At 48.9% G+C, this 22425-nt stretch overlaps 3 protein-coding genes across 6 annotated transcripts; 2 read left to right on the top strand and 1 right to left on the bottom strand.

Annotated features, from left to right (window-relative positions):
• The first annotated feature begins 55 nt into the window (after positions 1-55).
• Positions 56-7471, top strand: Ifi35 (interferon induced protein 35). 4 transcript variants are annotated; one of them, XM_076869215.2, is made up of 8 exons: positions 56-249; positions 5496-5561; positions 5699-5797; positions 6157-6304; positions 6379-6485; positions 6587-6773; positions 6874-6980; positions 7165-7471. In XM_076869215.2, the coding sequence occupies exons 1-8, from the start codon at positions 229-231 to the stop codon at positions 7354-7356; spliced, it is 927 nt and encodes a 308-aa protein (XP_076725330.2). In that variant the 5' UTR covers positions 56-228; the 3' UTR covers positions 7357-7471. The 4 variants fall into 4 exon arrangements, with proteins under 4 accessions (XP_076725330.2, XP_076725328.2, XP_076725329.2 ...); XM_076869213.2 differs by having other exon boundaries at positions 5454-5561; XM_076869214.2 differs by having other exon boundaries at positions 5448-5561.
• A 146-nt stretch (positions 7472-7617) lies between these two features.
• Vat1 (vesicle amine transport 1) lies at positions 7618-15019 on the bottom strand. Its single transcript, XM_076869212.2, has 6 exons — positions 14539-15019; positions 11090-11297; positions 10373-10543; positions 10178-10267; positions 9301-9542; positions 7618-9151 (listed from the first exon to the last, which is right to left on the bottom strand). Exons 1-6 carry the CDS (start codon positions 14950-14952, stop codon positions 9068-9070), a joined length of 1209 nt encoding a protein of 402 aa, XP_076725327.1. The 5' UTR covers positions 14953-15019; the 3' UTR covers positions 7618-9067.
• A 1537-nt stretch (positions 15020-16556) lies between these two features.
• On the top strand, positions 16557-20441 carry Rnd2 (Rho family GTPase 2). The gene is made up of 5 exons (XM_076870465.2): positions 16557-16658; positions 17124-17211; positions 18440-18549; positions 19274-19408; positions 19637-20441. Exons 1-5 carry the CDS (start codon positions 16557-16559, stop codon positions 19883-19885), a joined length of 684 nt encoding a protein of 227 aa, XP_076726580.2. The 3' UTR covers positions 19886-20441.
• The last annotated feature ends 1984 nt before the right edge of the window (positions 20442-22425 follow it).

Below are 22425 nucleotides of genomic sequence, written 5' to 3'. Positions count from 1 at the left end.
ACATCAAGCTCCACCTAGAGGTGGAGAAGCTTTGATAGAGGGCTGGGATTTCCCTGAAATGAAAGTGGAAGCAAAAAGACTTCCTGCAGAACCTTCACAAGTTTGTTTCAGGCGCATTGGGGCTGGAGGAGACCAAAGTCCCTCAAAGCATATAAGCAAGAATTTTGTTGTGGTGGACTCTGTGACCAGCTCTGAAGCCTCAACTTTTACCCAACAGACCCCAGACCCATGTCAGTGACCATCAATACTGTAAGTGAGAAGAAGGGGGCGGGGGGGGGGGGGGAACAGAGGAGCTCTTCTCTGGATCTTGGAACTTGTGAACCTGCTCATCTCAGACCTGCTGAAGGGCTGGATTATCTCTCCCAACCAGCAAGTCTTGATCTTGTGAATTTCTTGTGTGAATGTGTATTTTTAGAAGAGAGAATCCATGCTTTTTTTTTTTTTTTTTTTCCTGGTATGAATTCAGGGACACTGTATCACTGAGTTACATTCCCCAGCCTTTTTTATTGTTTGTTTTGAGATGTGATCTTGTTAAATTGTAGAGGCTGGGCTCAAATTTATGATCCTCCTGCCTCAGCTTCCCAAATTGCTGGGATTACAGATGTGTACCACTAAGCCCCGCTAGAGAATCCATACATTTTTTAAAGATACTCAAAGGGTCCTATGGCCCAAATAAGAACTTCTATGATGAGTCATGCCCTATTCCCAAAGATCTGTCCTCCCCAAAATACCCCTCACTTATATTTCCATACCAGCCTAACCACTGGCCTGCTCCAGGGTCAGGAATAAGTGTTCCCCCCTCTGAGAGTTAAATTTCTCTGACTCATGATGCTCTTACAGACTAAGCTCTGTGAGGGCTGGTCTCTGCATACCCTGTTTGGCATTGGTTGCCAGTGATTAGTACAATTCCTAACATATATTAGACACTCAATAACCACTGTTGAGCCTGGCATGATGTCCTGCCTCTGTATTCCTAGCAGCTTGGGAAATTGAGGCAGGAGGTTCACAAATTCAAGGCCTTGGCCTGGGGATATAGCTCAGTTGGTAGAGTGCTTGCCATTAAAGGCCAGTCTCCTTAATTTAGCAGGTCCCTACACAATTTAGTGGGATCCTGTGTCCAAAAAAAGGGAGTTGCAGATGTGGCTCAGTGGTACAGTACTTGCTTAATGAGTGCAAGCCCTGAGCTCAATTCCCAGCACCATCAAAAATAAATAGATTGATTGATTGATTGATTTTAAAAATGAAAATAAAAAGGGCTGGGGAAGTAGTTCAGTGGTAAAGTGACCCTGGGTTCAGTTCCCAATACTGAAAATAAACAAACACTGTTGAATGAATGAGTAAATCTCACCCTCTCCTGTTTTTTCAGCCTTTCCTGATACTACCCTATTTGTTCCACATAATGAAATTTCTCCCTTGGGAATTTTTCATTTGCCCCCCCAAAAACCACAGGCTCTGGAGCCAGCCTGGTTGATTTTAAATCCTAATTTGTTCAAAGTGTGTCACCTTGAGCAAATCATTAGATGTATTAAGTTTATACTCTAGGGCTGGGGATGTAGCTCAGTGATAGAGTACTTGCTTAGCATGTGCAAGGCCCTAGGTTCATTCCCAGCAATGCAAAAACAAAATAAAATAAACAGTCTTATCCCATTTCCTCACCTATAAGATGGGAATGAGAGCCAAACATAGTGGTGCACACCTGTAATCCCAGTGGCTCAGGAGGTTGAGATAGAAGGATCACAAGTTTAAAGCCAGCCTTAGCAACTTAGGGAGACCCTGACTCAAAATAAAAAATAACAAAAAGGGCTAGGGATGTAGCTCAGTGGTAAAGCATTCAATCGCCAGTACCAAAAAAAAAAAAAGAGAGAGAGAGATGGGAATTATATTAAACCTCCTCATAAGATTACCTATCTACAAGAATTAAACTATAGGGGGTGGGCTGGGGATGTGGTTCAAGTGGTAGCGCACTCGCCTGGCATGTGTGCAGCAAACTATAGGGGGTTGGGGTTTTGGCTCAGGGTAGAATACTTGCCTAGCATGCATGAGGGACTGGGTTCGATCCTCAAAGATATTGTGTCCACCTAAAACTAAAAAATAATTTAAAAAAAAAAAACTATAGGAATTGTACTACAAAAATTGTAGTATAGCCAGATGCATGCGATGGCACATGCCTGTAATTCCAGCTACTCAGCAGGCTGAGGCAGGAGCATCACAAATTCAAGGCCAACCTTAACAGTTTATCAAGGTCCTCAGCAACTTAGCAAGATTCTGTCTCAAAAAATAAAAAGAGCAGGGAGGGGGCATGAGGGTAGAAAAGATGGTAGAATGAGACGGACATCATTACCCTAGGTACATGTATGATTGCATGAATGATGTGACAATTTCATGTAAACCAGAGAAGTGAAAAATTGTGCTCCATTGTGTACAATGAATTGAAGAGCTTTCTGCTGTCATGTATAACTGATTAGAACTAAATAAAATAAATAAATTTTTAAAAAATTAAGGGCCAGGGCTATGGCTCAGCGGTAGAGTGCTTGCCTAGCATGCCGCGAGGCCCTGGGTTCGATCCCCAGCACCACATAAAAATAAGTAAAATAAAAGCATTGTGTCCAACTACAACTAAAAATTAAATATTTTTAAGAGAGAGAGAATTTTTAATATTTATTTACTTATTTATTTATTTTAGTTTTTGGCGGACACAACATCTTTGTTTGTATGTGGTGCCGAGGATCGAACCCAGGTTGCACGCATGCCAGGCGAGCACGCTACCGCTTGAGCCACATCCCCAGCCCAAAAAATTAAATATTAAAAAAAAAGAAATTAAAAGGGGTGAATAGAGCAGTGGTAAAGCACACTGGCTTCAATTCCCAGTCCAAAAAATAAATAAATAAAAAGAGTAAGGAAAGGGGTGGGACTGAGGAATGTAGTTTATCTTGAGTAATTACCTCTAACAACCTACCATAATGCAAGGGTCAATCCCCAGTACTATAAACAAGTAATTAAAAATAAAAAAGAATTACACTATTAAGTTTGGTAAAAAATGATAAGAATTAGACTAGATAACCCATAAATTAATATAGGAAAAACTTAGCCTACTGTAGCACATACCAAATGCTCAATGTGTTTGTTATTATCAAAACTCTTTTCAGAAATGGAGCTCCCAAGGACAACCTTGATTAACCCCACCTCACTCCCACCTTCGTTAAAACTATTGTTTTGCAGTGCTGAGATTGAACCCAGGGATATACTACCACTGAGCCCTAGCCCTATTTACTTTTTTTCTGAGGGGTATCCTAGGTATTGAACCCAACAGTGTTTTATCACTGAGCTACATCCTCACCCTTAACTTGCAATTTTCCTGCCTCAGCCTCCTCAGTGGCTGGGATTGCTGGTATGTGCCACCACACCTAGCTTAAAACTGGTCTCTCAGAGGACCTTTATATCAGGGTACAGTGGTGCATGCCTATAATCCCAGAGACTCAGGAGTCTGAAACAGGAGGATTGCAAGTTCAGGGGCAGCCTCAGCAACTTAGCAAGGTCCTTAAGCAATTTAGAGACCATCTCAAAATAAAGGTATGGCTAGGGATGTAGGTTGCTCAATGATAAAGCACCTCTAGTTTCAATCAGTACCACAAAAAAGAAAAAAGAAAGGCAAGCTCTTAACATCTTGTTTTGTTTTTATTTATTTATGTTTTGATTTTTGCAGTGCTGGGGAATCAAATCCAGGGCCTCACTGCATGCTAGGCAAGGATTCTACCACTGAACTACACCCCCAGGCCAGAAGGTGGTTTTATGATACATGAATAAGTCTGACTATTCTTTTCTTTTTTTCTTTTTTTTTTTTTTAAACAGAGAAGGAGGGGGGGAGAGAGAGAGAGAGAATTTTAATATTTAATTTTTTAGTTATCAGCGGACACAACATCTTTGTATGTGGTGCTGAGGATCGAACCCCGGGCTGCATGCATGCCAGGAGAGTGCGCTACCGCTTGAGCCACATCCCCAGCCCCCTGACTATTCTTGAAACATATTAGGTCCTTAATAGCCACTGACAAACTTCCCTTGCCTGTTGGTATAATGCCTGTTTGGCTACAAAACTCAGGGACCCACAGGTCCAAAACCTTGGCATTGTTTCTGGTTCATTGCCCTCTGCTAAATAAGGCAAGACTCCAAGGAGTCTTTTTTTTTTTTTTTTTCTGTACTGGGGATTGAACACAGGAGTGGTCTGCCGCTGAGCTCCCTCCCTCATCCTTTATTTATTTATTTTTAATTTTGAGACAGGGTTTTGCTAAGTTGCTGAAACTGGCCTTGAACTTGCAATCTTCCTGCTTCAGCCTCCTGAGTAACTGAGATTACAGGCATGTACCACCACACCTAGGGACCTTTTTCACTATTCATAAACCAGCATAATTTAGTCGAGCTCTAGTTTTCCTCTGCTTAAAAAATAAATAAATAAACTCACTGATTTTTTTCAGTGCCTTTGGTAACATACTCTCACCCTATCATTCATTCACTTCATGCATTCATTCAACATACATTTAGTGAAAGTCTTTTGTGTCAGGCACTTTTCTGGACACTGGGGATACAGAGGTGACCAGGACAGAGTCTCATCTTTCCAAATAAGCTCACTCCTCTCTGAGCTAACCTTATTTAACCACAGTTAAATTTGACCTTCCTAACCACGGTGTGAACTCTGCCAGCCAGTGTCTACTCCAGCCCACAAACAAAGGTGTATTTTATTTGTATCCCTGGTGCCATTTCCCTGCCTGTGCTGTTGGCTGTCTCTCTGGACCTACTCCAAATCACATCAGCTTAAAAGGCTGGTTGGCACATGGAAAAAGTTGCAGTTAAGAGATAAGCTAGGAGATATATAAATTCTTGCTGGCTCTGGGCTTGATTTCTTCTCTGTACAGCACTGGTTGGAATCTGGAATCAGCCTGCCTAGGGCCAAATGACTTTGGGCAAGCCATTTAACCTGAATTTTGGTTTTCTTTTTTTGTAAAATAAGGATAAAAGGGTATCTATCATATAGGGCTGTCATGAGAATTGAGAGATATAATCCATATAAAAGGCCTTAGCTCAGTGCCTAACATATTGTAAGTTATTTAGTAAATAATAGCAAAAAGGCTGGGGGTATAACTCAGTGGTAGAATGTGTGCCTTGCATTTGCAAGGCCTGAGGTTCAATCCCTAACCCCACCCCACAAAAAACAAGTTAGCAAACAGTATTATGGCATTATGCAACTGGACCTCCACTCCTCCTAGAGGCCTCCCTTGCTGTGTTAATCCCTCTGAACTACTTCCTCTAAACTCCTGCTGACCTTTACAATCAGTGACTGTGCATTGACTATCTTAGGTAGTTTGGTATAGGCCCCAGGGCTGAACCCTTAATTTCCACTGCCCTGTGTTAGGGCTCACTGTCTCATAGTGGGAGCTTGATGAGTGTTTTTTAAGCTCTAGATCTGCGGTAACAAGCCAGCCATGGCTGCTGCAATGTTCCAGCCCTTCTTAGAGCAGCTGAGGCTAGCCATCCCCAGGTGGAGTGTGCCAGGACCAGCCCAGGGCAAGGTAAAGGGTTTGGGTTGTTCTGAGGCCAATCATCATATCTGCTTCTGGGGAGTCCAGAAAAGGACACTCTTCCCCTGGGCTTGCTTGTTCTCTGGAAATGCAGGTGACTAGTTGCTTGTTCCCTTGTGTTCCAATAGACCTTCTGCACCCTTCAGGAGGAGCAGGTCAGACTAAAGATGAGACTGCAGGAGTTGCAGCAGCTAAAAAGGGAGCTCAGGAATTCTCCCAAAGACAAGGTAAGCAGGAAGATGACGTGCAGTCTGCTGGAAAAGAGCTGGGGAGTTCTTTACTTTGGGCCCTGCCACTTCCTTGCTGTGTGACCTCAATGTGTTACTTTAACTCTCTGAGCCACAGTTTTCTCATCTGTAAAGTAGAACTACCTCTCAGCTTTGTATGAGAACAAACTAAAATCTTATATATAAAGTGCCTATTATGGGACTGAGCTATGTTATCCATTCATCAATCCAGCTCTACTTTCAGTAAATGTATTCAACTCTGTCAATCAAACTGAATTGGGGGCACCATCTACTCAGGAGGGATTAGGGACCTCTCTAATCCTTTCAGAGTCTATCAGCCTCCCTTTCTGTACCTCCAGATCCCATTCCCTGTACCAGAATTCCCCTTAGTGTTCCGAGGACACACTAAGCAGGGCAGACCAGTGCCCAAGTCTTTAGTTTCCAATCTTCGGATCTGCTGCCCTCTGCCTGGAGGGTCTGCTCTGGTCATTTTCGATGACCCCAAAGGTGAGCTTGGGGTGAATCTCAGGAGGGAGGCTGGGAGGTTTCCCAGTACTGACCATGTTCTTCCTGCTATCCAGTTGCTGATCAAGTGCTTCAACAAAAGGAACATAAGATTGACATGGAGGAGTGCTGGCTGCGGGTACAGGTCCAACCCTTGGAGCTACCCATTGTGACCACCATCCAGGTAACAGAATGATAAGGTCCTGGGATATGGAAAGGGTGTGCTGTACCTGGGCTTCGAGAAATAGATAGAGTCTGGGATCACTCCTGCCTGTCTCTTCCTAGGTGTCCAGCCAGAGGAATGACCAGAGGGTATTGGTTAGTGGATTTCCTGCTGAACTCAGGCTGAGTGAGGAGGAGCTACTGGACAAGCTGGAGATCTTCTTTGGCAAAGCCAGGAATGGGGGTGGGGACGTGGAGACTCGGGAACTGCTGCAAGGAAGTGTTGTGTTGGGTTTTGCTAAGGAAGAAGGTAAGGGCCTACTGCAGGGAGATTAGATTTCAGTGTGCATGAGATCACAGGAGAGGAGAGGGCTTGAGGATAAATGTCTACCCTTCCTTGTTCCCCACAGTGGCCCAGAACCTGTGCCGGATTGGCCAATTCAGAGTGCCATTGGGAAAGCAGGAGGTTCCTCTGAGAGTCTTTCCCTATGTGAGTGGGGAGATCCAGAAGACTGAGGTAAGTGGGAGGGTGGATGATGGGGATTTAGACCTGTCTATCTGCCAGAAACCTGCCCAAGGATCAGGGCCTCTAAACCCTACCTATCTTACCCACCACCATCTTGACCCTTTCATATTCTCACAGGGCATCTGCTGCCCCAATCTCTTGACAAGTCTTTACCATCTCCTGGCTTATTTTTCAGATCAGATCCCAGACAGTTCTCCGCTCAGTGCTGGTACTCAACATTCCCGATGTCCTCGATGGCCCAGAGATGCATGACATCTTAGAGATTCACTTCCAGAAGCCCACTCGAGGGGGTGGGGAAGTGGAAGCCCTGGCAGTTGTGCCCCCAGGAAAGCAGGGCCTGGCAGTCTTCACCTCTGAGACAGTCTAGGTTCTCCAACCAGCTGGGGTTGGATAAGCATAGATCTTTACTTTTACTGACAGGGGGAAGGGATTACACATTGTGAACCGCTGCCAGGAAGAGTAAAAGTGCCTACTTGGCATGATGTCCTTCCTCATTTCATTCATAAAAGGAAACTTGATTTGGGTATGGAAGGGAGACTGGGACAGGGAAGAACCCTGACTTCCTGCCATCAGCACTGGCCTTCCAGGAGTTCACTTTCCCCTCTACTCTAAGGCAACATCAAGGACCCAGGGTTTGGCTTTTTATTGACACAAACACAAAGGCAGCTGCGGTAATGGGGTGGGGTACACAAAAGCAGAAATCGCACTTCCCACATGTAGGCCTCATTTAGACAAGGAAGAGGCTGAATCCCCCCACCCCCCACCTCCCATTAGCAATGGCTGGGGCAATAATCCTCCCTAATGCCAACTCAGCAGAGGAAGTTATTCTCCTCCCTAGGAAGTCCCCACTTTGGTTCCCATGGTACAGATCCTAACCACCCCCCCTTTATTTTCCTGCTCTATCTCCCCACCATGTAAACAAAGTTTGGGGCTGAGCTGAAAAGCTGCCTCCCTCTGGGAGAAGGTGGTGAGGCCTCCTTGACTACAAAGGGAATGTGCTTTGATTTTCACTTTGGTCCCAGAACAAGACACAACATTGCATCTCCCAGATCAGCCTGTTAAAGCTTCTCATCTTGTTCTCCTCCAGGTCTAATAAAAGACAGGACATGGCACAGACCACATTGAGGGCAACTACTTTTTGCCCTGACCCCAAGATGCTAATGGCTGGCCCCCCACCCACTGGCACATACACAGATTTTTGGCAGTGTTGTAGGACTGGGGAGAAGTAAAACCCCATCTCCACCAGAATAAGGAAGGCACTGGGGAGGACAGGAAGGAGGAAGCCAGAGACAGGGATCCCCCTCATCAAATACACACACACAAGCACAGGTTTTCCGATGCTAAGGCACTGAGAACAAATCCAGAGACCTCAGTGAAGGGTAGGGGTGCTCTGCCTCTCTCCCAGAGTTGTGACCTGGGACATGGGTCTGTTTCCTGTCCTTGTTGTAAGAGGCGGCCTTGGTTAAGGATGGCAGAAAACCTGGAAGTGGAAGTAATCCAACTGTGCTTAATAAATTGGGGACAGACGACAAAGTTGGGAACTGATCAAGCCTAAAGGTGGGCGCTGGTCGGCCCTGGGCTGAAGGGACATTAGGGAGAGACAGGTACATGCTGGGCTCACACAGATTGGCCCCGTATCCTGAGCTGACATTTCAATTCTTTGGAGAGGTGGTGGGGCAGGGGTGGGAGAGAAGATGAGGCAGAAGCCGAAGCACACACAACAGGATGGGGAGGGATTAGCTAACCTTGGCACAAAAGCAGCACAGCAGGCCCGGGAAAGGGTGGGGGCAGGAAGCCATCAGCCTCCTTCTGACCCTCCCTGTCCCCTTGGCAGGGCCCAAACATCCAAGTGGTCACTTCCCAACCTCTTTGAGGGCAGGAAGGGGGAGGGAGCAGCCCTGACCAAAGAGAAAGAACAGGGCCCGGAAGTGTTCATCACCACAGAGACCTTTGGGGAGAGAGGGAGGGAAGAGCATTATGATAAGAGGATGAAATGTGAGAGTCTGGTGGTCATCAGAAATGGGGCTTCCCAACCTTCCCTTCCCTTTCCAGGCCTCAAGGGTCCTCAGTCCCTTGTCCTAGTTCTTCTTCTCTGGCCCAGGAACCAGGAGGACCTTGCCCACATTCTTTTTCTCCTGCATCTGCTTCATAGCATCAGTCACCTGGAAGGGAAGAGAAGACTCTGATCCCATCTGGTCCCCGTCCCACAAGAGGCAGCCCAAAGGAGTTGTTTCCCTCCCTCTTCCCTTGAGACCACACCCTTCACAAGGCCTACTTAGGCCCTGCCACCCTGAAAGGTCACCACACTCACCTTCTCAAAGGGCCAGACGGAATCAATGTGAGGTTTGATGCGACCCTGGTTGTACAAAGCCAGAAGACGGGCCACCACATTACTGACCAGCTCTACCTCACCCTCCAGGTAGCCCAGGTGAAAGCCACACACAGCCCGGTTGGCCTGTAGCAGCTGCAGAGCTGTCACACTGAACTGATTCCACCATGTGCGGGCTAAGGCCATCAGGTTCCGCTTGGGGCCCGTCAGCAGGTTGGCCATTCCTGAGGGGTGGGGCGATAGGGCCTGTGATCCAGGTGCCAAGTACATGCCTGAATGTATGAATCCATGCTCATGTACCCCTGTATTTCCTTGCAATTCTCCATACCATTGCCACGGAGTGCAGGATGATTCCTTACTTCTGCTTACTTGGCCCAAATCCTCTCAGGCTCACTCAGAATCTAATCTTTATTTCCTTTTTTTTCAGTGCTGGGATCAAATCCAGGGCCCCATGCATCCTAGGCCAGTGTTCTACCACTGAGCTGCATTCCTGACCCTAAATTTTTTGTGTGGAGTAGTTTTTTAAAATGAAAATCTAGCTTGCCTAAGAAGCCCAGCAGGGGAAGTCAGAAGGAAAGCAGACTGGTTGGTTTTGTATCAGGAATTGTCCCCAGACAGGAGTATAGAGAGAACACAATTTACTATGACTCACAAGAAAAGTTACAAAAGAAAATGAAAGTAGCTGGCACCCAGCAGGCAGCAACCTGAGTGTAACTCTGATCCTCTCTGTAGAGCCCCCAAGTCTCTGTACCTTCTTCATTCAAAAGCCACAGGCTCTTATATCTCAGTTTCCCACTAATCAGACCTACCCCACCCTCCTGCCCCTAACATCCTCTCCATCTCTGGCTCAAGAACTCACCATAGGTGACGACTTTGCCCATGGGTTTGAGGAGGTTGTAGCCCTTGGCAGTATCTGACCCACCCAAAGAGTCCATGACGATGTCCACTCCTGTCACAAAGTAGGGGACCCAGGAACAACATTAGGATCCACAGATCTAAAGACCTTCTTCCAGTCTTGTGACATCCTACCCACTCCCATACCCTGACCCCCTACCTTTGGGGGAGATCTTCTTGATCTCATCCACATAGTCAGTTGTGTGGTAGTCGATGGGATGTGTGACCCCATTCTCCTTCAGCACGTTATGCTTGCTGGCTGAGGCTGTTCCGAACACTGTCACATTCTCCACTGTACGACATAGCTGCACAGCTGCCATACCCACACCACCTGCAGCAAGATACCCAGAAAAGGTCTGGGGTTATAGCTCAGTGGTAGAGTACCACTAGCATGGTACCACTAGCATGGGTAAGGCACTAGGTTCAATTCTTAGCACCCCCATATAAATAAACAGGTAGGTAGATAGATAAAAAAATAAATAAATAAAGGTTCATTGACAAAAAAAAAAAAAACCATCCAGAAGAAGCGGATATGGAGTCACCTAGTTACTATTCTTCATACTAGTCTCCCAAGGACCCAGTCATTCCATCAATTTTATTGTGCCTAGATTCACTTTGGGGCCCATGTCCAATTTCCATAATTAAGAATTGAGGGAGGGTCACTGGAGAAGAGAAGATATGGAGTGAGGGCATGTTGCTAAGGACACTAGGCTGGACCTGGTGCCTGAATGTTACCATGGCAACTATACTGCAGAGGCCTCTAGGTGCCACAGGCCAAGGCAGCCTGGTGTTACCATGACAACAAACCAGACAGGCTTTAGAAGAGCCTGGAAGGAAAATCTGGTAAGGAAAGGGGAAAACAGAAAGGACCTGTTACCTGCAGCCATGTGTACCAAGACGCTGTTGCCAGGTCTCAAATTGCCAAAGTCAAAGAGGACCATGTAGGCTGTGATGTAATTGACCAGCAAGGCAGCTGCTTCCTCAAAGGTCATGGCCTCAGGCATCAGGAAGGTTTGGGCTGCGGGCACAGTCACTTCTTCTTGCCACATCCCTGACCGGTTCAGCACCATCACCCGATCCCCTGCCTTGAAGAATGGGAGAATAGCAGTATTCAGTCAATTAATTCACCTAAGGTGATTTACTGACTTTCCACTATGTGCCCAGCCATGTTCTTTGAGATGAAATAGCAGTAAAGGGGCTGGGATTGTGGCTCAGCGGTAGAGCACTCGCCTAGTACGGGTGGGACCTGGGTTCCATCCTCAGCACCACATAAAAATAAAGGCATTGTGTTGTGTCTATCTACATCTAAAAAAATAAATATTAAAAAAAGAAATAGCAGTAAAAACAGCAATAGAAGTCATTGTAATAATAACAACATTATCAACAACAACAATAAGTACTACCCTTCACTTTTTTTTTAAAAGAGAGTGAGAGAGAGGAGAGAGAGAGAGAGAGAATTTTAATATTTATTTTTTTAGTTATCGGCGGATACAACATCTTTGTTTGTATGTGGTGCTGAGGATCGAACCCGGGCTGCACGCATGCCAGGTGAGCGCGCTACTGCTTGAGCCACATCCCCAGCCCAACACTACCCTTCACTGAGTGCTTACTGAGGGCTAGGCCCTATGCCCTGTGCTTTATATATAAGCACCCAAATAATCCCTACATCAACTGTGAGGTAGATACTATCCTTATCTCCATTTTACAGATCATGCACTTAATTATTGTGTAAGAACTCTGAATGCAAGAAGATTACAGTTAGGGCAGCATGAGTATTATTGAAGAGATCAAACTGTTTTTGGTTATAAAAATGAGTTTCACTGTTTACTGGCAATGTGTCCTTGGGCAAATAAAAGTATTTAACCAGTTTTTCTTATCTGTAAAGTAGGGGAATGATGAGAATTAAATGAAAAAACTCAGTTAGGGACTTTTAACACAATGTCTAGCACACTGTAAGCACTTGGTAATGTTAGGTAATAACAATGATAACAATAATAGCAGAAGAGGAAGTCACACAAATAACTGAAGGAAGAGGGCAGCATGTGGTAAGGACCTTGCCAAAGCACAGGTAAATGTCTCTGAGTGGTTAGGGCTGGGTGTGATCCATCAAAAGTTGTATTTGAGCCAGTATTACGGGTTCAGAAAACACCTTCACCCAGAGATCATGTGGGAGGGGCAATGCATAAGGAATGACACACCATCCCAGGCACTAGGAAAAGGTGTTTTCTCTCATTCTCAGCTACTTGCACAGGAGCCTCTTTGCAGGAGGAAAAGGGGACAAAGATAACAATCCTTCTAGCTTACCAACCAGGGCAAGGGAAGGGCAAGGAGGAGGGGGTAGTCCTCAGGTGAAAGAAAGAGCCTCTCCTGGCTCTCTGAAGAGTATGGAGAGGGAGGTGTGGGTATTGTTCCAGGACAATCCAGGTCTCTCTTAGTTCCTGCCAGGAATGATGGGAATCTATATTAACAAGACTTAGGATCTACAGGGAAAGGAAGTGGGACTCCTACACACTCCTTTTTTTTTTAATTTAATTTTAATTTTTGTGGTATTGAGGAATGAACCCAGGGACGCTCTACCACTGACCTACATCATAATCCTTTTTATTTTTTGTTTTGAGACAAGGTCTTGTTGAGTTGCCCAGTTGGTCTCAAATTTGTGATCCTCCTGCCTCAGCCTCCTGTGTGTCTGGGATTACAGGAATACACCATGGCCACAGGCCCTTTTTCACATCTTCAAGATCCTATACTCCACTGAAGAGGAGAACTAAGAGTAGACTGGGATTTTTCTCCACAGTTGTGGCCTGAGGTCTGGGGAACAAAGCCCTCCATCCCAGGACTCAGGTCTAACAAGTCCTGGGAGAGCTGCAAACAGTGCAGCCATTCGGGGTGGTGGCCAGTCCCAGATTTGGCCCAGAACAAGTCTCTAGCCTGGCTCATGGCTCACCCTCAGCCCATCACAGGTCAGAGACTTAACCCTCCCAGCTCAGACCACAGGAGGGAGATAGGGCCCTCCCTACAGAATCCAGGCTCTTACATCAGATTCTTCCCTGGTCAGGAAATCCTGTATTTATCAGGCGGAAAGTGGGTGGGGACGGGAGAATAGGTGTGTGGCCTTCAGCAGTAACGGGAATGACAATTCCCCTTCCCCAAATTCCTCTTAGCATTTTCTCAGGGGTGGGATTATTTAGAAGTCAGGGTGAGGGTGGGGCCACAGCTGAATTTAGGGAGAAACCTTTAAGGGCTTATGTACAATAACCTCAACAAATCTAGGTCAGATAATAGGAAGAGTGCATCCGCTCCTCACACAAGATTTGAAAAGAAACCCCTAAACACATGATGTGTCCCTCCAGGTTTTTCAAAAAGTTGCTCATATGGAAGTCTCTAGAGTCTGGGGTTGTGGCCAAGATTAATGACAAATGAGAAGGAGAAACGACCGGCAGAGCTGGGCCAACCTGCTCACGGTGCCACACCTCCCCACTTTGCCCCAAATGGTCCCACCGGGGGCTTTCTGAGGTGGGGGTCCCCAAGGAAGGCAGAAGCGTTTCTGCTTGGAAGCTCCCTAAGGCATCTCAGGATTGTAGCCGGCAGGCTGAGTCAGAGGAGAAGACATTGCAGTCACGGGAGACAGAGAGCTCCGGACAAAGATTAGGAGACCCAATCCCACCTCCTCCACCCAACATCAGTCGGGTAGTGTAAGGCTACTGGCGGTGGGGCAGCACGGCTCCCACTCCTCCATGACGGGCGTGTCCTCCTCCAGGGCCCCGCTCAGGGAGGGGCCGCCTCACACCCCCACAGACCACGGGGCTGCATGTGACTAGGGCTCTGGCAAGGCCACTGCACCCCCGCCCAACCTCCACTACCCAGCTCCTCAAGCTCCCTCCGGAAAAGAGGACGCTAACCGTCACTTAGGGTCACAGACCACAATTACCCAGGGAGTATTTGGTGGGCAGGGGTACAGACAGGTGTGGTTTTAGTGTGTAAGTGTGTGTGGGGTGGGAGTGATTGGGCATAGTGCGCATGCGCACGAGCGCCTTATTGTCTCCCCCCCCACCCCCAGCACACACACACACCCCACCTAACCCCACTAAGGGGGTATATCAACTAAAAATGGCTGGGGAAGGAACGCTAACTGTCCCCTCGACAAACAAATTTCCTTTCTCCAAGATCCTCAAAACATAAGTTTTTTTTTTCCTACGTCTTCCATGTCTGTCTACCCAGATCATTGCCAGTTTCCCCCGCCCTGCCACACCCCCGGCGTCCGCCCACTCGTGCCCCACTGCCCCGCGGCCTGCGCAGTCCCTACCTACCCTGCACTGGCCCGCTCACCTTGCGGTCGTTGACTCCCTCGCCCACGGCGATCACGACGCCCGCACCCTCCATGCCGGGAGTGACGGGCAGCGGTGGCAGCCGGTCGTACAGCCCCTGCCGGGCCATGAGATCTGCAAAGTTGAGCCCGCAGGCCCGGACGCGCAACGTCAGCTGACCGGGCCCGGGAGCTGGGGGCACGGCCGGCCGGCTTTGCAGTTTCACCTTGTCATAGCCGCCGAAGCCAGAGAGCACCAGGCAGCGCAGCGGCGGCAGCGGAGAGGCGGAGGCCGCTCCTTCAGAGGCCGCGGGCGGCTGCGGGTCGCTAGTTGCCTCAGCTTTCGGGGGCTGCGAAGAAACATCTTCCTTGGCCCCTTCCTCGGCCGCCGCCACCACCACAGTGGCCGCTTCGGCTACCTCTCTCTCGGCGGACATGGCTGGACTCCCGACGAGCGAGCACAGCTGGACTGAGGGTGCACAGCTGGGGAGGGCGGGGCACACGTCGGGATGTGCCGCGGCTGCGGATTCCAACCAGCTGGGTGGGGCGCCGGGTCTGGGGCGGAGCCTAGCGTTCAGAATTAAAGGGCCAAGGCCTCTGCAGTTCGAGCTTCCAGAGCCGGGGTGGGTGGGGGGTGGGGGGTGGGGGGCGGGGAAGTGGTTCAGTCGCATAGATAGGACCACTGATACACATGAGGACATTCTTATAACATGAATAAATTGTGTTTAACTTACTTATTCACAATAAACCTTATGAAAACTTAAAGCTATGTTAAGAAGCATTCTGAAGGACAGTCCCAAAGTTTGAGTTTACATCAGATTTGGGGAACCAGCCACTTGTGGACCAGAACCCAATCAGGTTGTACCTCAAGCTCTGATTCTATCCATCAGTAACCCTGCAAAGAATCAGGCTTCATTCACTGTGGCCTTACAGTGGCAAACTAAAAGCATGGAGACCCAACTTTTAAATCTTTCTGACTTTATTAACGCTTTGTGCCTCATTTTGCCTTCTGTAAAGTGGTGCTGGTGCTGGTGCTGTAGTTATATTTATAGGGTTATTTACAACAAGCAAAAATAAATCTAGTGTCTCCGATTTAAAGAAGCATTTTTAAAAGATAAACGATGACATGCAGATGCAAACATGGGTTTGATTACTGTTAGAATCTAAGTCAAGCCTGAATTGACTTTTGAGCTTGGCTCTGGCTCCAGTCCTCGGTAATTAGTTCATCATCATCTTTTTCTTCCCTTTCTCCTTCTCCCCAAGCATCCACCAGGGGACGCAGCTTCCCCAAAACTTTCCACTCAGCACTTGGTTTAAGGAACTCAGTCCACGTTTCCCTGTTAGTCCAGGCCCGCGGTTAAGTCACTACAGCCCCAGACCCGGCCACCCGTCACCATGGGGACGGAAAGCTATGATGTCACCCGCCACCGAGTGGGTGTGTAGGAGTCTATATTCCCATTTTCCCCAAATCCCCCGCCAGGACACAAGAGTGGAGGAGAGAGACGAAACCAAAGACTTTTTCCTTTCCCAGTCATCTCGCGCCCCCTGTGTTCAGGAAGTGGATGGCTGCCACCGCGCGTATCCGTACTGGCACACCTGCGTGCACGCGTGGGTCCCAGCCTCGTGAATGTGACGCTCACACCCTACCCCTCAGAACTTCGCTCGAACTCCGCCCCGCCCCCATTCCCAAGGACTTCAAATAAGCGGGGTCTCGGCCAGCCCCAAACCCTCAGGAGCCTCTTAGACTGCACCAGGGACCTAGAACCCCGCTCAAGGACCCGGGTTCCCCAGGCTCCTCCCAGGTCCTCTGGGCCCCGCCCCTCGGCTGCGAGGGCGGGAGGCGGGGCTGGGGGCGCGGCCCCCAGACTAGGGGCGGGGCGGAGGGGGCCGCAGCCCCGGGCGGGGGCTCCGCGCGGGCCCGCGAGATGCCGGTGTCGGCGGCCCGAGCGGCTGCAGCTGCAGCGGCGAGGGAGGTGGCGGTAGAGGAGGCGGCGGGGCCCAAGAGGGGGGCGGTGTGGGGGGCCGGCGCGTAGCCGGGACTATGGAGGGGCAGAGCGGCCGCTGCAAGATCGTGGTGGTGGGGGATGCAGAGTGCGGCAAGACGGCGCTGCTGCAGGTGTTCGCCAAGGACGCCTACCCCGGGGTGAGGAATCCGCTTTTTGAGAGGGGACCGGGGATGGGTGACAGGGGCCCCGGGGACGGATGGAAACGGGTGCCAAGGTAACCAGGGACAAGAGAGAGGGGCTTGGAGAGGGGGAAGAGACGTTGGGGGCTCTGAAAGGACTGCAGAGGATTGGGGTGGAAGGAATTAGGGATCATAGCGAGATGGATGGGATTTGGGAAAACCAGAGGATCCGGGAGGGCGCGCAGGGGGTAATGTCGGAGATTCTGGGCATCTGTGAGGGAGAGAACTAAAGGCTGAAGGGATCCGGAAGGGGTCTGGAAGCCTAGCAGAAATTCCGTGGAGGCAGCAGATCCCGGGATCTCCCCTTTGCCCAACCCCAGACCAACTTCTGTCCAGGGACTGGGCTGGACCCGGTATGGGAGGAAGGAGGGCATTTGTGAGGACTGGAGAAAGGATTTCATCTTGACCCATCTGTATCTGCAGAGTTATGTCCCCACTGTGTTTGAGAACTACACCGCGAGCTTTGAGATCGACAAACGCCGCATTGAGCTCAACATGTGGGATACTTCAGGTAGCCAAGTCCCTGGGGGTCACCCTGACTTCTGAGGCCCCCAGCCTGACCTCTCCCTTGAGTAAACCTTAGATTCCAGGTCATCCTAGCCCATCCATCCAATTCTAGGAGAAAAGAATATCAAATATCTGCTTAAAGCCAGGGAAACTGAGGCAGAGCACACTCAGCCTAATAGAAACCATGTCCGGAAGGAGAAAGCCCCTTAGCTATGTTCTGCCTACCTAGGAAAGTTGGGAAGGAATGGCTTTTATTTTGGAACAAGTGTTTTTAGGAACTGAGTATAGGAGATATACTTAGAATTCCTTCTTGGGGTAAAAGAGAGTGATTTCTCTGAGTTGAACTAAAGAAATCTGAGATCCATTCCCAAGAGGATGGGAGAGCTCTTTCCCTACCCCTGCCCCTTACCTTCCCCTCAAAATGAGGAGGGTTTTTATTTTAAGGCTTTAGAAGATGTTTGTCAAGGGTTGGGGGTATAGCTCAGTTGTAGAGCACTTGCCTAGCATGTGGAAGACCCTGGATTCCACTGGGCAGGGAGGAAATTCTGTCAAAACAAGCTCAGAAAGTACAGTCAGAATTTTGTGAGAATGTTGATAGATTTCCTGAGCTTCTCAAAGGGGTCTGAAACTCAAAAAGATTAAGAATTATTACTGTTAGATGGATGCAATGGCATATGCCTATAATACAACTACTCAGGAGCTTGAGGCAGGAAGATAACAAATTTGAGGTCAGCCTTGGTAACTGAGACCCTGTCTCAAAATAAAAGAGGCTAGGGGGCTGGGGTTGTGGCTCAGCAGTGGAGCACTCGCCTAGGGCGTGCAGGGCCCTGGGTTCAATCCTCAGCAACACATAGGGACAGATAAATAACATGGAGGTGTTGTGTCCAATTACAACTAGAAGATGAGTATTAAAAAAAAAAAAAAAAAAAAGGCTGGGGATCAAGCTCTGTAGTAGAGCACTCTTGGGTTCAGTCCCCAATATTTGGGGATGGGGGAATAGAGAATTATTACTCTTAGGGAAACCCAGAGAGATGTTTCCCACCATTTCACTTCCCCTCTGCCTGCTCCTCTCCTTGGAATAATACCAGAATTCTGTGATGTGTATTAATGATTGCTCTTTTCCATTCTCTGCTCCCAGAATCCCTTAACCAAGATTTCTTAAGTCTACTATTCCCTCCTAGGCCTGCCACTCACTCAGGACCCTTGTCTGTCCCTTCACTGTCTTCCCTCAGGTTCCTCTTACTATGATAATGTGCGGCCTCTGGCCTATCCTGATTCCGATGCTGTGCTCATCTGCTTTGACATTAGCCGGCCAGAAACACTGGACAGTGTCCTTAAGAAGGTGGGAGACTGGGGAAGCAGGGCAGCTAGATTGAGGGGACTGGACAGTATGGTCCTGAGGAAGAAGTGATGGCTGGGGCTTGGTTATCAGCTGGATAGTGGGTGAAGCTCCCCCCCCAAACTCTCCCCTCATTCCTCCTATCCCGTCCCTTCACAGCTGAAAACAATAGCTGGAGGATATGGGGAGAGTAGAGAGAAGTATTCAGGGATTCCCTACCAGCTCTCCCTTTCTTCTTGGTTTGGGAGCCCCAGATAAAGGGAATGGGAATGTTGGTTGATCCTGGAGCTCAGGATAGCCCTGAGGCCTCCTCTTCAGGCCCCTATTTCCATGAGAAAAGCCCATGGTGAATGGACTGAAATCAGCTAGCAGCACCAGTTTCCAGTCAAGGGAGGGTGGGGTTTGTATGGTGACAAGAGAAAGTATGGGAAAGGGGAGTAGGAATGGGAGGATTCCAGGCTGGCAGACCCTTCCTAGCCCTTAAGGGCAGAGGAGGGCCCCATTCCCACAGCCCCATTGCAGCTTTCTTCACTATCTCCTTCTCTGAACCCCATTGTGCTATCAACCCAAGCCCAACATTCCCAGATCCTTTCTCACATGGGAGAATGCAGAAGGATATCTGGTTTCTGCATGCTATGAGGAAGGAAGGGCATCCTCCTGGTGTGGAGCAGGAATTTTCCCTGTGCCTCCCTTTTTCCCTCCATAACTATTTTCTTCTCCCAAATAGTGGCAGGGTGAGACTCAGGAGTTTTGCCCCAATGCCAAGGTTGTGCTGGTTGGCTGTAAACTGGACATGCGGACTGACCTAGCCACACTGAGGGAGCTGTCCAAGCAGAGACTTATCCCTGTTACACATGAGCAGGTGGGACCTTGACCTCTAACCTAATCCTAACCTAGACCTCTCACCTTTGCCCTTCTCTGCCTCTGATTTGAAAATGCTCTACCTGGCTCGTCATTTTACCCTGTCCTCTGACCTCTGACCCTTGGCCTTCCCCAAACACTGACCTTCAACCTCAGCCCACAGCATCCATGCCCTTTGCTGAGCCGCAGTATAAGCCCTATAACTTTCTTTTATGCTCTTCTTTTCCAGGGCACTGTGCTGGCCAAGCAGGTGGGGGCCGTGTCCTATGTTGAATGCTCCTCCAGGTCCTCTGAGCGCAGCGTCAGGGATGTCTTTCATGTGGCCACAGTGGCCTCCCTTGGCCGTGGCCATAGGCAGCTGCGCCGTACTGACTCACGCCGGGGACTTCAGCGGTCCACTCAGCTGTCAGGACGGCCAGACCGGGGGAATGAGGGCGAGATACACAAGGATCGTGCCAAGAGCTGCAACCTCATGTGAGGGGCTGCGGTGGAGAGTGTGAGGAGGGGTGATGAGGGGCACAATTGTTCCCCCGCCTGCATCTGGGCTTCCTGACCTCCTGACCCTGGCTGGGAGGTCAGGGCAGTTAGAATGAGAAGTTTTCCTGGCCAGGAGAGCTGGAGGGCAGAGGGTGTTACCATTCCCCACATCCTCATCCCCCTTCCTCTCCTCTGGAAGTTGAGGGAGCTAACAGGGTGGGCATCTGGGGCATGAACTGGGATAGGGCATGTGGGCATTAGGGAAGATGGCATCAAGCAATGACTTTGGTTGAGTCCCTATATAAAGGGTACCTTCCCTCTCCACCCCTGGTCTTTAAATCCTAGTCCTGGCTTCCTTCCCTAAGGAAAGTGTCCATTTTATGATCTTTTTATCTCTCTTCTCACTTCTACAGCTGTTCTCACACATTCTAACCTCCAGGCAACACACACACTACATTTTAAAGCAAGGAGAAGCTCCTTCCCCATCAGCCCACCAATCCTAGCTTTCCACCTCTCTTCCCCCAACAGTCCCAAATAAAGCCCATGTCCATGGAAAACGGCTGTGGCTTTAGTTTTGTTGCTTTCTCAAAAAAAAACAATCTAGTCTCTAGCAGCAAGGAGGGAAAGTTAATCACTGCGGGGGACTTTCCTGTCCATGCCCACAGGTGGAACAGAGAAAAAGGCCATGAGTTGAATCACACCTGTCCTTTTAGGAGCCAGAGGTCAGGGGACGAGATATCTTGGGACTCTTCATTCCAGTTAATGAGGCAGACAATCCTCAGGCCATTAGGGGTCTTGGAGTGGACTGATGTGCAATCACTTAGCATTACCCAGCCCAGTTGGGGCTGCCACTAGCATGGGAGGGGTCCCGCAAAAATGGTGCAGGCCCCTTGCTCACCATCTCCACCCATGGCTTTGAGCCTATTGATACCTATTGATCGGGGTCACAGGGTAGGAGGGCATCAAGAGCCTCTGTGTAACATAAGTTGACCCTGCATAAAGTTTCCCCAAAAGTCACTCATTTGATTCTGGGGTCTCCCTAAAGACAGGGACTCTCTACATTCCATCCTGAGCTCCTTGATGTTTATAGGGAAGCATCAGCTATGAATTTAGGGTCACCCCTGCTATCCACTAGAGAATGAAAACCAGTGGAGGGTATGGCAAGAACAGTTGTTGTCAGGAAGGACAGTGCTGGTCTGTTTTCTCAGGAGTCTGGTTTCAGATTGTCCTGTATTCCTTCCTTGGCTCTGGTCCCACTGGCCTCTTTTTGGTGACATTCTCCTCCAGGAACTATACTTGACCCTCCCCTTCTCCCCCAGTCTTAACCCCAGTCAATTCTTCCAGACACATTGGGAGAGAATACAGATCTTCCCTTCCCTTCTGCAGGGATCCTACCTTAATTCACAGCCCATTCCGCCCTAGGCATTTAGCAAATGCACAAGGCACCATTATGGGTCACACAGGGGCTTGGAAGCCTGAAAGAACCAGTCTCTGAGCTTCCACAGACCAGCCCATTGGGGAGGAGAGGAATCTTAGGTGTGAAAGTGCCTTGGCAAAGGGAGAAAGGATGTTTGTAAAAGAACTGGTTGCTGCAGGAGGTCCTTCTCCTAAGCCAGGTGCTGAGGGTTGAAGAGTTTGCCAGATGGGGAAGGTTAGAAAGACTCTGGGCAGAGGGAAGAGCAGGTGCAAATGTGGAGAAGAGAATGAACACGGCATGGTGGGGTTCCCATGACAGCAAGAGCAAAAGACAAGCCTGGAAAGGTACGTGAGGTGGCTTCACAGCCAAGGGAACCAGGACTTCATTCTGAGGAGGTGAACAGCCACCACAGATTTCAAACAGAGAGTGATCAGACTTGTTTTTTGGATAGATGGTTATCTGGATGATAATGGTGAGGGTTAGCGGTTTGGGCTCTGAGGTAAGGCACATAAAAGAGTTCCCCTTTCCTGATGCTAGGCCCCAGACTTTCAAAAGGAAATCCCTACCCATTCCCTGGCTCAGCGGACCTTCCTGTTGGACCCCTATTCTAAAACCTGGCTCATGGAACCCTCCTGTTGGACCCCTATTCTAATTCACCTTGGCCAATTTCAAGGATTCTAGGATAATTTCAAGGGCATTGGACATCCTACCCTGTCAACCAAGACCTGGTTAGGGGCTGACTTTAAGAACCTCCTCAAGGACCCCAAGTCCTGGGCTGAGGGTGCTGGAGATAGCTGGGGTTCTTAGGCCTAGCTAGATGGGTCGCTGTCAGTTCCAGAGGACTGGACCCTTCCCCTCACAGGGACCAGGCATAAAAATCAACTTGGGATTTTTGGCTGGATCCTTCTCCACTTTGAATTGCTCAAGTACAAAGCAGGCTGAAGCCTGCAGCTGCCAAAGTGCAGAGTGTTTGTATCGACGCTTTTCCCCAGCCTCCTTCCCCTGCCATTTGCGCTCAGGGAATGCAAACACATTTCAATATCTGCCTAAAGCAAATATAATTAGGAAGATAAATCAGTTGGAGGAGCCCCCAAAGTTTAATACATTTCCAATACCACCCAGAA

Source organism: Callospermophilus lateralis, chromosome 11, assembly GCF_048772815.1.
Source record: "Callospermophilus lateralis isolate mCalLat2 chromosome 11, mCalLat2.hap1, whole genome shotgun sequence".
Lineage (NCBI taxonomy): Eukaryota > Metazoa > Chordata > Mammalia > Rodentia > Sciuridae > Callospermophilus > Callospermophilus lateralis.
The sequence above is the reverse complement of the archived record's forward strand: the minus strand, read 5'-3'. Positions and strand labels throughout refer to the sequence as shown.